Here is a 13,682-nt window from a genome sequence, read left to right as displayed (position 1 = left end):
GCGTTTTTTCATGAGCGTCAACATCAAAAAGCTCTTTCCACGCGTTCTTTGGAATTCTCGATTTTCTGTTTATCAATATTAACATAAAGACGAAACCTAATTAACAGAATTAATTACTTTTGGCAAGGATACAAACCAAAAATGCCCGGTTTGGTTAGATTTATATTGTCTGAATGGTTAAGTTGGTTCGGTAAGCGAAATCGATTTGGTTGGTTTTACTTTCTTTTCTTTTTTTCTTTTTGTTTCCCGATGTCTAGTTCCAGAGGCTGCTGATATGTCAAAGTCGGTGATCGGAGAACTATTCGACGCTGAACCCAACACCCAAAGTTGAGAAAGCCTGTGAAAGAGATGGCGCAACCAAGCAAAGAACCCTGCAAGAAAGAGGCTTGCGACATCCAAGCTTGTCTCTCGAAGAACAATTTTCTTCCTCAAAGGTAGTTAATTTCGTTTTTTATTTTCATTATATGCCGCCATTTGATTTTCGCGGTTTAATTTATTCATTGTCCGTGAATCGAATTTCATGGCGAAATGACTCTCTTTTATTCTTTCTTTGAAAGTTTCTTTTGATGCTGAGTGAATTAGGGATCCATATAATTGGGGGAGTAGCGTTGTGATCTTAGTTTTGGGGGTTTAGGGTTCATGTCTCAAGAATGAAAAGTGGGTTTTCAGCTAAGTTCTTCCTCGTGTTAGCGTAGGATTTGATGCATCGATAATGGCTTGAAAATTTGCTGCTTTTTTTAGTTAATTATGAGGTCTGGGTTTGGAAATTGTTGACCAATTTTCCAAGCTTAAGCGATTGTTGTTGGGTGGGGGGTGGGATAATCACGTATAAGTGTTCCTTCTTTGATGGTGTGAATTAACGAGACACTGTAGTGGAGAAGTGTACAATGTCAGGCGTTTGATTTTAGATCATTTGAGCAGTGATTACCAATTGATTTTAGAGCTTAGACCATTTTGAACTTGCGGTCATCCACTACCGGACATTAGATGAATAGAATTTACTTACCTGAATCTTGTAATTTCTTGTTGTTGTAGATATTCTCAAAAACTCCGTTTTTGGGTTGTGTCAATAATTGGCCTCTCCTGAGGATATAGTATGGAATGCATTATCACTTGGTTTGCATCCACTTAACTTGTTTTTCTGACCAAAGATTTCCGTGATGTATGAATTCCACAACTGAAGACAATCGAAACACAGAGAAGCTCAAGAATTAGCGACCTAACTATTTGGTCCACAACATGACTACTACTGGTTCTCCTGGTTTTGTCATGTCTCTAGGCATAATACTTTTTCATGAAAAGTTTGAGCAGTAAGATCATACAGTTTATTAAGCGATGATTGAACAGCAACTATCTGACTACATACAAAATAATGGAAAAACTCTTGTTTGTCCTGCAATTTATTCAATCAAATACAATGTATTCCATACTGGAGATGCTAATTAGATTTTGTGTGTGAAATTGGTGTGTGCAGGTGCCAGAGAGTGATAGAGATGCTACAGGCTTGTTGCGAGAAATGCAATAACGAGTCAACACATTGTGGATCTGTAGCTGCCCTCTTGAAGCAAATCAAGAAGTAAAACCAGAGGCATCACATCAGGGAGAAACACTACAATGCACATTACTCATTCTGATATGATGACGCATACATTATTATCTTTTGTATAAATTTTGTCACTTTCCAAATAAAAGAATGTTGAGTTAAAAAAGAAAAAAGAAATCGAAATAATAATTGTATTTGAAATTGCGAGTTTCCACGTGGACATTTGGCTTTAAAACGGCCGAGCTTTTTTTGCAATAATATCCGCCGACCATCTCCTCCGACGACCAGAGAACAAGCAACCATGTCAATCGCAATTCCCCTCAACACCACTTTACAACACTCGCCTTCTTGCCTCTTCCCTTCTTACTCTCTTCTCTATCCGACTCCTTTGGCCGATGTCTCCGTTAGGAGAATTCGACGGAGATGCCTCAGGATGGCCACTTCTTCCGTCTCCTCCGCTCAGAGCTCCGTGCAGAACGGCGCCACCGACGCCGTATCTGCCGTCGGTCGGAACCAGATTCGTCTTGGTCTTCCTAGCAAGGGACGCATGGCCACCGATACGCTAGATCTTCTCAAGGTGAGTGTGATGGTATCTGAACTGCGAAACTTCAATTTGTTATCGTCTGTTGCCGATGAGCGTTTTCTCCTTGTTTGCTTATTGGGTTATTGCCAAGTTTCATTTTGATTCTCTGAAATGATGTTCTCCTTAGCAAAGTGGACACATTGATTTACAATCTCATTGCTCCTCCTGACTCTGCTTACTTTCTCCTCTCTCGTGAAGGATTGTCAATTGTTTGTCAAACAAGTGAATCCGCGGCAATATGTTGCTCAAATTCCCCAGGTACGCATTTGGAGAAAGGCAAAATCCGCATTGAGCTCTTTTATTGTTGGTTTGGTGTTCTCAACTTGTAATAGCAATCTCTCTTCTTCTTATTTTTTTCCTTGTCCTCCAGTTACCAAATACTGAAGTTTGGTTTCAACGGCCAAAGGATATTGTCAGAAAGCTACTCTCAGGAGATCTAGATCTAGGCATCGTTGGTCTTGACATAGTTAGTGAATTTGGTCAGGTAAATGATATCGTATTTCTTTAATCTTGATTAGCATATACGTGTTGAGATTCTAGCATAACTTAGTGCTGGTTGTTGTTATACTGATATTCATGGTAGAAACAAGTCTGATCCTGCTATCCTTCTTCTGTGATTTCCCTATACATTTCTAAGCTATACTTTTGAGTTTTGTTTCTAGGGAAATGAAGATCTTATCATCGTCCACGAGTCTCTCAACTTTGGAGACTGTCACCTATCCCTTGCGGTACGTTCTAACCTTAAGTAGTTGTGCCTTATCATCACTACAGATGACTTTTTGAGTGCTCTTTTCATATGATTTCAGATACCCAATTATGGAATATTTGAGAATATAAAGTCTCTAAAGGAGCTGGCACAAATGCCTCAATGGACTGAGGAAAGACCTTTACGAGTTGCTACAGGATTCACTTATGTATGATGAGTTACAAGTGTTCCTTTGGTGCATTGTGGTCCTTTAGTTTATTTCAGAATGCAATTTCATTGTTTTGTGATCATCCAACTTGTGTTTGCAGCTAGGCCCCAAATTTATGAAAGAAAACGGCATAAAGCATGTGACATTTTCAACTGCGGATGGAGCCTTAGAGGCAGCTCCTGCGGTGAGATTTACGTTAATTTGCAGATCAGCCTTAGAGTTGGACGTATGTTCCCTTATTAGACTAGTGAGCTTCCATAAGGAGGCTTGGATTTTGTATGAAAGTGTAGAGTACATCAGATCTTTCTTTCTGCAAGAGAGGAATCTTATTTAAATTTTACCCATGGTGTCATTCTGGAAGAATTGTAGTCGGCTTTTAAGGTCTTGTTTTCATCGATAGTTCTTAGTATGTCCAATCAGCCTTAGATGATGAATTATAATAATACTGAAAGAAATCATTATTGTGTACAGAGTTTGTTGACACATTTTTTCTTGTTAATTAGATGGGAATAGCTGATGCGATTTTAGACCTTGTGAGCAGTGGGACAACCCTTAAAGAGAACAACTTGAAAGAGATTGAAGGAGGGGTGGTTCTGGAAAGCCAGGTTTGGTGTGAAGATCTTTGGATCTGATTATTGTTTCCGCACTTGGCAACCGCTATATCAGATGATCTTTCCTTTGTTTTGCATACAATCAGGCTGCACTAGTGGCGAGCAGAAGGGCATTGACTGAGAGAAAAGGAGCACTAGACACAGTGCATGAGATTCTTGAGAGACTGGAGGCCCATTTGAAGGCGGATGGTCAATTCACTGTATGCACAAACACAAAGTAATTGCAGTGTTTTTCCTTGCCAGTGCTCTCTCTCATCCTATGTTTTCACTTCAGGTTGTTGCAAACATGAGAGGAACGGATGCTGAGGAAGTGGCTGCACGTGTGAAAACCCAACCATCATTATCAGGATTGCAGGTAAAGTTTGAGAACATGTGTAGTTCCAACTTCCAACCAAAGAATTAATTCCAATGTCTATCTGGTGTATGTTCGCTGATTGTAGGTGATAGTTTACACGACTGTGTTTCTTTTGTGATGTGCAGGGACCAACAATAAGTCCAGTTTACTGTAAACGAGATGGAAAAGTATCGATTGAGTTTTATGCCATTGTGATATGTGTACCCAAAAAAGCTCTATATGAGTCTGTGCAGCAACTGAGAGCGGTTAGTAATGACATATTTATGGGATTTAAAAATACGCCCAAACCATTTGCTTATTGCCTGAAAAAGGTTCAAAAACAGGCTTATGTTTTGTTTGGTGATGTCATGAATGTGATTGCAGGTGGGAGGAAGCGGGGTGCTGGTTTCACCTTTAACATACATTTTCGATGAGGATACTCCCAGATGGAGTCAGCTTCTGAGTAACCTCGGACTTTGACCCTGCTTCACATTATTCAGACAGGCTTTGGTTTAGTGAATTGCGTTCGTAGAAGTAAGAAGACCAGTTGGGTTAAACACTACATGTTTCTATTAATTTTGTCTTTGATGGATCTTTTAGAAGAAAAACAGAGATTGTCTCGTTCCAGTTTCGGATGATAGTCAACCTAAAACCAATTTTATCAAATTAAAATTGATTTCAATTTTCTAATCAGTATTTGCAGTTCGATTGGAACCCAAATTGTATCTCGTTTGCTACTTAAACGGAATGAATGAATGAAAAGAAGATCAAAACTTTCATAATGATGTGAGATACAGTGAAAGTCACCACCATAAATCAATATTTCCAGTTCAGTAGATTCATAACTCAAGGAGTTGGAATCTCTTGCATCCACTTCAGATCTCGGCAATTCTCATCAACTAAGCTTCTGAACAAATCCCATTCTGTGACTCCTCCTCGCCCATTGTTGCAGAAATTAATTGAAACTTAAATCCTCCTCATGGAAATTCATACTTGACACGCGCGAGATACAGACCACATGCAGGAGCCATGGGTTTGGCTGCAGTCACTGTCTTCGCCTTCAGGATTCGTTCAACTGAAGAAAAACCATAAATAACCCCCCAATGGAGCTTTTTAGACTAGTTTAATCAAACCAATAACAGTAAACTCTACAAGGGGAGATAGAGAGACATACCGTCTGAGACCGTCAACTCTCCCGTGCCTACACATTTAAGTGCTGCTACAAGCAGTCGAACCTGCACAACACAAAGAGACTATATAAATCAACACAGCTTTAGAGTGGTGAGGACAGCTATTACTATCTAGATCAATCAAGAGACTACAATTGATAGGCATGTGTTACCAAGAAAAGACAATGGGATATACATCTTACCTGATGGTAAAGAAAAGCGCGGCCACGAGCTGTTACTACATAGCAGCGGTGTCGTCTCCTTACACCAAAAGTATCACCACCATCTGTAGAAACACCAGCAGTCTCAGTCTTGGCTTGACTGGAACATGCGAGAGGATCTCCATTGTTTAGGTAACTCGGCGTCCTTTCCGTGATAGATGGAAAATATGGAGTTGATGGTACCTCAGTGACGTTTAGTTCATCTAAAGATCTGATAGGTGACTTTGCCTGCATAACAACCATCCGTCAAAAAGACTATCAGGTTTCCGGATGAACATCAATCTACAGCTAAAAAGTAACTTCTTTTATTGATACAGACGAAAAGCCATCTTCCTTAGTTTAAAAATCACCGAGACAAATGGATACATTATGCATATTAAACCAAGATTAACTTGCAAATCTACCGACTACAAAAAAAAAACGAGAATCTACAAGGGTACTTTGATTTGCTGTGATGGCTGAGAATACTACAGCCGATCTAAAAATGATTAAGGAAAAAGCAACTGGAGATATAGATCAGGAATACCGAAATTGCATTCTACATGTCAGGTCAATCTGCTGCGTAATCATACTTTATCACAAACACACACAAATATTTATGCGCTACCAAGCCACAAATTAGATGCATAGATCAGGGATTTTATGAATGAGAGCGGGAACGATATCCAATCGTTCAGTACATTCATATTGTTCGTGTATGAAACAAAGAAATTTTACCTGGCAACCAGCTGCCCTGAAGGAGCTAAAATCATGAGTTCCAACAAGAACTCTGCATGCTTCCTGTGCACCAATCATTGATGATGGTCGTTAGAGATCTCTTCATTTAGGAGTGGTAAGGGCTAAGGAGTTATCTTTTAATGGAAAACATAAGGTTTGGATCACAATGCTGATATTTATCATAAGAAAAGCTGATCAAAATAGAAGAAGGTGAACCTGCATCGAGCGAAGATCTAACTCCTCAGGAACATGCCAGGCACGGTCTTTTTCGAGGATGGATAAAGGATCCGACCCCGATAGCAAGCGGTAGAAGTATCTACAATGAGTGTCATGGAAACATTCAGTATTGTCAATTGCAGGTATGGACCCATTCACTTGAAATCAGACTTAAACTTAAAAATTAGCACGATCAGCGCATCTTTGGACATTAAAATCTCTAGAACAACGGAACCTTAGCCTCTCTAATGAGTGATGTATAAAGAATACCTACGTGCGCTCCCGGGCCTTATATCTGGCATGATAATTACTTGGGACACACCGAACATCAATCACCATAACATCACCGTCATTTCTCTGGTGAATTAAAACGTAGGAAATTAAGAAGATGCTCAGTAGAATAAAATGAGAAGAATAATCATTGTAATCAATTTTAAATTCCGAGAAATCACCAAATATTGACCTGTAAAAAGTGGTTCACAGCTCTCTGGACCACACCAGGTTCATGAGGTGGTAACTGCATTTAGAAAACAGGGTTCTGTAAGAATGCTTATATATTTATCCTAAAGAGCTGCAAAGGACATGATAAGGAGATAAGATAACAGGTGTTTGTGAATGTAAACGTTGGTAATTTGTACCATATTCATGTACAAATCAGACTACAAATGGAACATATGATACTAGAGAAATACAGTGGATAGCGTGCTCTTATATTACTATTGTTCCTTTACATGAGCGAGGCACTGGTAATTCTAATATAAAAAGCAGTGGATGCAAAAGAAATACCACTTCACCGGGCTTTCTTTTACTGATGCGTTCAACATCCACATGGCAAACATTAGACAGTGCATGCACTCCTGCATCCTAGAGGACGCCATAACAATGTCAGCTAATATAAACCAAAATAATGAGCATATCGTTGACCTAAATATGCTAAATCTAATTCATCAAAACCAATTTTCAGTGCTAGATGAAAACGGCAATCCAAAACTAGATGAAACATTTCTTCAGACACAAATAAGTACAGCATCATAAATATCTGTAAGTTATTTTAGGTTCTACTAAGAGCTCGAAAAAAAAACTAAGATTCTTAACTCGGTGGCAAATATAACTTATGAAACTCTTACCGTTCGACTTGAGCAGAAGATCTTAACTGGCTGGCCAATAAACTTATGAAAAGCCTCCTGCAATGGATCGCGAAACGTATCAATTCACACTTGAATACTCCTAGACAGCTTATAAACTGAGCAAAATTACACACGAAATCAATCTAGCAACTTATCGAATCACAGAAGAATCGTCAAAAGATCGAGAAATGTAAAACTGAGGAGACATTTCAGCACTGACCAATCGTGGAAGCATTACATCGGCGAAAACGAAAATCTAAAAAAAACAAAAAAAAAATCAAACACACATCAACCTGCAATACGCCGACGACCGTGCGGTCCGTAGCTTGCTGTTGTGACCCCGAGAAGCGAGTTCCGATATACTCAATAGCTACCAAGTAACGCTGCACTCTTGGGTTCATAGATAGCTCCGGCTCCGAGACGACCAATCCTTGTCGTTCCTCTGCTTCTTCTCCCTCTTCTTCGTCACTGAATCCGTCGAATCTCGCAACCTTTGAAAGTCTCTCGAGTGATTCTTGAGAAGCTGAAGAATCAAGAGGATGCTTCAGATTACCGGACATTATAGCTCACACAGATTTTTCTTCCCTTAACAGTCTAAGCCCAGTGCCAATGCCTAAGGGTTTAAGAAAAATATGAAAGCGTTTGGATGTTTGTTTAATCTTTGCTCACGCTTGGGCTAATCGATTTGTTGGGATGGAGATTCTGTTCTACGTTTATGTACTCAATTATTATCTCAACAGCCATTGACATTGTTTTAATTGATCGATCCAAGATTAAACTTATATTTGGTGGGATGAGCCGGGCCCGTGCAGTAGTGCAACGCATGGGCGACTCGCGAAAGCCCAGATAGCAAGCTATCTTATTGGGCTTTCTCCCTCAAAAAATAGAGTTAATATCGTGTGGGCCGATGGCCCACATATCAGATATTAAACTGATAAGAACAGATACTACACTTGATCTTAGCCAAAAGGCCGAGAAAGGTATGAGTTGAAAGGAAGGTCCAGCTTCCTCTTTTATAATATCAGACTTCAAAGATGCTCGTCCTTATACTCGATGTGGGACAATTAACCAAAACAAAAGGACTAAGCAAGAGGTTTCAAGAAACCACATTTTGCAATTTTAAAAGGCTAAACCGGATAAAAGGATTTGATGATGCTTATAACCTTCCCAGGAGCGAATTTTAAAGAGGAACTTTTTTCTTTAGAAGTACAAAATTAACAAATATGCGAACCTCAAAATGCTTTAGCTTCAGTGGAAATTCTGAATTTCTCATGATCTTTGCGAAATGTGTTCATCGTCTTTCTAATCCCAATATTTATGACTTCTTTACTCTAATACTCTTCTTTATGTCTAAAATCTGAATAATTTATTATTGAAATAGTGAAAACCATATGGGATATAGCCTCTTTCACGACATCTTAAGAGGAAAGAAAAACAAAAGCCCCTAACAGAGAAAAAGGCAAAACAAAGAACCTCCTACTAAACCTAAACTAGTTGAAAGCAATTCAACAATAATTAGAGAACAAGGAAACTGAGAATTGAAGAATGTCTAGCCAGTGCTCTTCTTGGAAACAGAGTAGCTTCTTATGGAGAGGTTCTTGGTTAGATTGACAAGAGCTGGTTGTGTTGTGCTACTGCTACTCCTGCTCCAATTATATCCTCTTTCTTGATTCATTCTCCTGTTGCTTTCCATCTCATACTGATTCAATAAAAGCCATAATCGAGTTTCAGATAAAAGTAAGAAGAGGTACGCATAAGGAATGAAACAAGTATGTCAAGGTCATGAGCATAGTTACATCATAGTCCTTCTCTTTGTAGAGATCCATGCGAAGAGTGGCCGGTTTATTCTCCTTCTTCCCTCGCAGAGACTTCTCTCGTGCTTCATAAAAGTCCATGTCGTCTAACAAAGATGTTACCGCAGAATAGTTCTTGAATATCGAAAGCATCTGAAGACCTTCTTTGAGTTTGATCTCGTGAGTATCTCTCGTATGAGTAACTGGCTTGCCCTCATTGTTGTCAAGGATGATATGGCATAATTCCCAGTTAGGGACATCTTTAACCACATGCCATTCCACCGGGAAAAAGCCGCTCCACTTATCAACCTGCCAGAAATCTAAATCCTTGTTGAAGTCCACGTATCCAACCATCTCAGCTAATCCCACGAATTGTCTACTCGCATTCACCTGAATAAAGAACGGGTAAGAAATCAAAACAAGAGAGTAACTAGAACACCCTTAATCACAGAAGGCAAAAGAAGACACATCTCAAGCTCACTCACCGAGAAGAAGAGAAAAATTGGACGTTTTTTGCCATCCTCGAGCGTTTTTGCTTCAGCATCACGGTAAGCTGCGTCGAGTTTCTTGTTCCCGTTGCAAGTGCTTGACCACACGGAATATTTGATACTCTTGTGAACATCATCCTCGCTGTAGGACTTGATTACGAAAAATTTAGCATCCTCATAGTTGGTCTGAAAGTCTGGGAGGTTATACATCTCTCTACGAAGAGCCAATGCAAACGAGTTGTTTTGCTTGAGTGATGATGACTCAGAAGGAGGAAGAGTCTTCGCATGGGCTCTTGGACCACATTTCAGTTCAACCATGGAATCAGATTCTACATTTCTCTCAGGTTTCCTATATTGATCTCTGTGATCCCAGAAACCACTAGTTGAGTTTCCATTGATATAACCACTATATGGGACACTGCTTGTCTTTTGATTCGCAAATTTTAAGAACTGTCCTGTGGCTTGCTTTCCCTTCAAAAGGCACAAAAAAGAAGCAATTTAAACAAACCTTAAAATTTATAGGAAACACTAAATAAGATTGTCTGGATAGAATATACGGAGAGGAGCTTTGGTTTTGAACTATTTATATAGATATGACCAGGTACCTTAAATGGCGGTCTAAATGCATGTGATTGTGTATTGAGAGGAAATCTATCAGCACCATTGAAATTTCCTGGAGGCTTAGTTGCCGACGCCGAAGTTTGAGACCAACAATTGCTTCTTTTTGCTCGATCTCCACGCAAATTCGAATCATAATAGCCATATGAACTGTTTTTGTCACGGTAACTTCCCTGCAAAACGAACCCACACCGGACATGGTAGAATGTCAAACAATGAAATTACAGTAGCGGACTGAGCTACAAAAGCCAATGGGCAAAATCAAACCTTTAGAAAATTCGTAGCAGATGCTTGAACATTGTCGTTTGGCTGAGAAGAGATACCATCAGATCCTTCAAAACGTATCACAAGCCACAATCACTTGACAAAACAGCTATAGATCATTCACTGCTGATCCGTAATAACTGATTATGCAAATAGATTAACTAAGGAAAATCTGTAAACGAAATGGAGTTCGTATATTGATCCTTGTATAAGAATCTATACCGAATACTTGATAAACTACCAGAGTTACTAGGTGGTTGCCTTACCATTAGCACATGCACTAGCAGTAACAGACGAGGTAGTAGACCCTGTAACGATACGATTTGTGTCACCTCTCGGAGGAGACTGAAAAGATTACCAACATAACATAAGCAATCTTTGCCAGCAGGAGATTAAGAATGTGGCTAATAGGATTTTAAATACCTCAGCAGGATCTGGTACATTTCGCGCATAATCAGGCTTAGCTAAAGTTAATGTTAAGGGGTAAACACAAATTGATATAACAAATAAAACCCACTCTTGGAAAGTTAGACACTACCATATATCAAAACTGTCCTAAAAGTATAGTAAAGCAAAAGGCAACACAAAAATCAATCAATTAAGGAAAGACAGAGCAATTAACGTTAAAGCGGTAGCAGAAAAGGATACAATCCATAGCGTTCCTTTCAGTGGCCATTACCGATTTTCAAGATACACTGCAGCCCTTGAAGGGAAACCAAAATATGTAAGGTTAGTACTTTAGTATGGAGAATCCGAAACTCATATAATCGACAACAACGAAAAAAAAAAAAACAGTAATACTCTGAGGATATCTACATTAATCCCACCATACAAAAGACAGAAACTTTGGCATATATATTTGTGGCGTGATCTAATGTATATAAAAGACCAAAATTTACAAGAACAAAAGATGTCAAAACCTGCCCTTTTACTCCACCATAACACAATTACAACGGAAATCAAAAAGTTTCAATTTTTTTAGGAAAAAAAAAACCAAAAGAAACAGAGAATTCTGCGAAACAATTGAAGTAGAATGACTCAGAATTTTCCAAGAGCCAAACAAATTAATGATTAATTGCAAACAAAAACCTATACATAAAAATCCAGGGAGTCATAAGAAGAAGACCTGGGTCAAAGGAGCAAACTGACGAAGACCCAGGTTAGATTCGCCGGAAAACAGTGGAAACAGCCTGAAAACGGAGAAGGCGGTTTTCGCGCGGAAGAGGTTGGGGTCTGTGTTAAAGTGTGTGGACTCTGGAGCGGGAGTGGGGAAGTTGTGTCCTCGACGAACCCTCGCATATAACGAACGCATCGGACGGCTGATACTAGTTTATAGCTTTCATTGAAGATAAGAGCTTGACCGTTGGATCTTTAATGTTCTCGAATTGGGCCTCAAAGGCTGGAAATCTTTGGGATTTTGAATTCAGTCCATAAAAAGAGTTTCTTTTCTGTTCCTTAACCTTAAAACCACATGCATGCATGATGTATCAACGGGCCAGATAGAAATCCATGATCTCGCAAATTAAGCAACAAATTGTAGATATCGGTTAGTAGTTTAGTGTCCAACTTTCTCAAGAAAATGGATTTTGACTGATTATATTTCGTAAATGTTAATATATGATCATAAAATTAGTGTTTAGTTTCCTTACACCGAAGCATTTTGCTTTTATTTTTTTGTTCCCACCATTGAATTTGAAGCTTGATTGCCTGGATAACGACGCTATGAAAGTTACAGTCAAAAAGAAAAGAAAAGCCAACTTTGACTAACAAAAGAACCATTACTCTCACAAATTTATCTTTTTGAAATTTACTCTCAAATTCTCAATGTATTTTAATCGTCCCGATTCTAATTAAGATCGGTATGATTGGATACTCGCACAGTTATAATATTAGATGATTATTTTTCGTAATTAAACTGATATTTACTACTAATGCTTTTGTGGAGCGGCAGAATCACATATTTGTCTTTTCACTATAAAGTATAGGGAAAACAATAGATTATACCTCTAATATAGTTTTCCAACATTATATTTCCAACATCAAGTCAATGACTATTTTGTGAACACTTAAATTATTATTGGACAGTGAACTTTTTGGTTACTCACATGCATGATACTAGTTTAGAAAAGCAATCTTTTATTTTTGCTATAAAATTCCATAAATCGAATATTTTAGGTAAATTTCTATGTCAGTTCTCAAAACTGATGTCTAGAAATATTTTGACCATTCAAAATTTGCGTAATAACATGTTATTCTGTTAGTTTTAATTTTATGGTTAAATAACTAGTTCTCTGATTTATTTTAATATCGTGTTAAATTTGCGTAAATTGATTGAAAAAATGAGCCGTAGTATAGCTAGCTCGAAATTGATACTTCATATAAGTGACTGGAGCATTAAGAAGAACCTGCATTAATATACGCAGAAAACGTGACGGATGCTTTCTTGTATATTTACCTAATGCATATGTATCTCCGTTAATGTTATAGATGGTTTTTTCATCTTTTAAGTATTTTGTTATTAACAGTTATATATTTTTGATTGTTTTAACAGGTATATATATATATATATATACGTTCATGTATGTATGCGCACATATCTCATTAGAATATTCACAGAATTTGTTTTATTTGTTCATTACTGATTCGGTCAGGTTGGAGAAACTTCTTTAGGACTTGACAAAAAGAGAAAGAAGAAAAAGAAATGGTTCAAAAGAAAATGGCCAAGGCAAAGAAAAGAGTGAATAGGAAAGAGAGGTCACATGATGGCCTCTTTTTGTCATGAATGATCTGTGACTATGAGTCACAAAAGCCAAAAGCTTCAATTCTATTTTCTACACTAAAATCATTCCCACTTTTGAATTTTGCTTTGCTGTAAGTTCACCTAAGCCCCCACTCTTCTCTAAATGCCAAATTTTCTTTCTAATAATTAGGTCCCTAATAATTAAAACCGATATTCACCAACTCCAGTTATAATAACTTATAGTACCAACATCTCACAATCAAATTTGAAGCAAAGATCTTTTGAGTGATTGAAAGTTTCTAGTATTGAAATAAGTATACACTATGTCACGATCATCAAAAGGA

At 38.2% G+C, this 13,682-nt stretch overlaps 4 protein-coding genes and 1 non-coding gene across 7 annotated transcripts; 2 read left to right on the top strand and 3 right to left on the bottom strand.

Annotated features, from left to right (window-relative positions):
* The first annotated feature begins 245 nt into the window (after positions 1-245).
* Positions 246-1,744, top strand: LOC18993898 (cx9C motif-containing protein 4). The gene is made up of 2 exons (XM_006417473.2): positions 246-434; positions 1,475-1,744. Exons 1-2 carry the CDS (start codon positions 349-351, stop codon positions 1,578-1,580), a joined length of 192 nt encoding a protein of 63 aa, XP_006417536.1. The 5' UTR covers positions 246-348; the 3' UTR covers positions 1,581-1,744.
* A 44-nt stretch (positions 1,745-1,788) lies between these two features.
* On the top strand, positions 1,789-4,726 carry LOC18993897 (ATP phosphoribosyltransferase 2, chloroplastic). Its single transcript, XM_006417472.2, has 11 exons — positions 1,789-2,120; positions 2,325-2,384; positions 2,497-2,610; positions 2,789-2,854; positions 2,933-3,040; positions 3,141-3,224; positions 3,544-3,645; positions 3,738-3,851; positions 3,926-4,006; positions 4,132-4,251; positions 4,370-4,726. The coding sequence occupies exons 1-11, from the start codon at positions 1,845-1,847 to the stop codon at positions 4,463-4,465; spliced, it is 1,221 nt and encodes a 406-aa protein (XP_006417535.1). The 5' UTR covers positions 1,789-1,844; the 3' UTR covers positions 4,466-4,726.
* On the bottom strand, positions 4,694-8,124 carry LOC18993896 (tRNA pseudouridine synthase A). 2 transcript variants are annotated; one of them, XM_006417471.2, is made up of 10 exons: positions 7,729-8,124; positions 7,436-7,492; positions 7,095-7,172; positions 6,772-6,825; positions 6,583-6,665; positions 6,309-6,408; positions 6,093-6,155; positions 5,358-5,603; positions 5,160-5,220; positions 4,694-5,060 (listed from the first exon to the last, which is right to left on the bottom strand). In XM_006417471.2, the coding sequence occupies exons 1-10, from the start codon at positions 7,993-7,995 to the stop codon at positions 4,963-4,965; spliced, it is 1,107 nt and encodes a 368-aa protein (XP_006417534.1). In that variant the 5' UTR covers positions 7,996-8,124; the 3' UTR covers positions 4,694-4,962. The 2 variants fall into 2 exon arrangements, with proteins under 2 accessions (XP_006417534.1, XP_024008239.1); XM_024152471.1 differs by lacking the exon at positions 7,095-7,172.
* A 99-nt stretch (positions 8,125-8,223) lies between these two features.
* On the bottom strand, positions 8,224-8,419 carry LOC112084191. Its single transcript, XR_002898149.1, has one exon. It is a non-coding gene; the product is annotated as a U2 spliceosomal RNA (small nuclear RNA).
* Positions 8,420-8,791: 372 nt separating this feature from the next.
* On the bottom strand, positions 8,792-11,912 carry LOC18993895 (YTH domain-containing protein 1). Of its 2 annotated transcripts, none has more exons than XM_006417470.2 (9): positions 11,725-11,912; positions 11,247-11,293; positions 11,022-11,062; positions 10,865-10,943; positions 10,602-10,666; positions 10,322-10,507; positions 9,714-10,187; positions 9,232-9,618; positions 8,792-9,134 (listed from the first exon to the last, which is right to left on the bottom strand). In XM_006417470.2, exons 2-9 carry the CDS (start codon positions 11,272-11,274, stop codon positions 8,985-8,987), a joined length of 1,410 nt encoding a protein of 469 aa, XP_006417533.2. In that variant the 5' UTR covers positions 11,275-11,293; positions 11,725-11,912; the 3' UTR covers positions 8,792-8,984. The 2 variants fall into 2 exon arrangements, with proteins under 2 accessions (XP_006417533.2, XP_024008349.1); XM_024152581.1 differs by having other exon boundaries at positions 11,247-11,301; positions 11,725-11,861.
* Positions 11,913-13,682: the final 1,770 nt, after the last annotated feature.

This window comes from Eutrema salsugineum, unplaced genomic scaffold (assembly GCF_000478725.1).
Source record: "Eutrema salsugineum unplaced genomic scaffold, Eutsalg1_0 scaffold_5, whole genome shotgun sequence".
Taxonomy (NCBI): Eukaryota; Viridiplantae; Streptophyta; class Magnoliopsida; order Brassicales; family Brassicaceae; genus Eutrema; species Eutrema salsugineum.
This window is presented reverse-complemented; position numbering and strand designations above follow the sequence as displayed.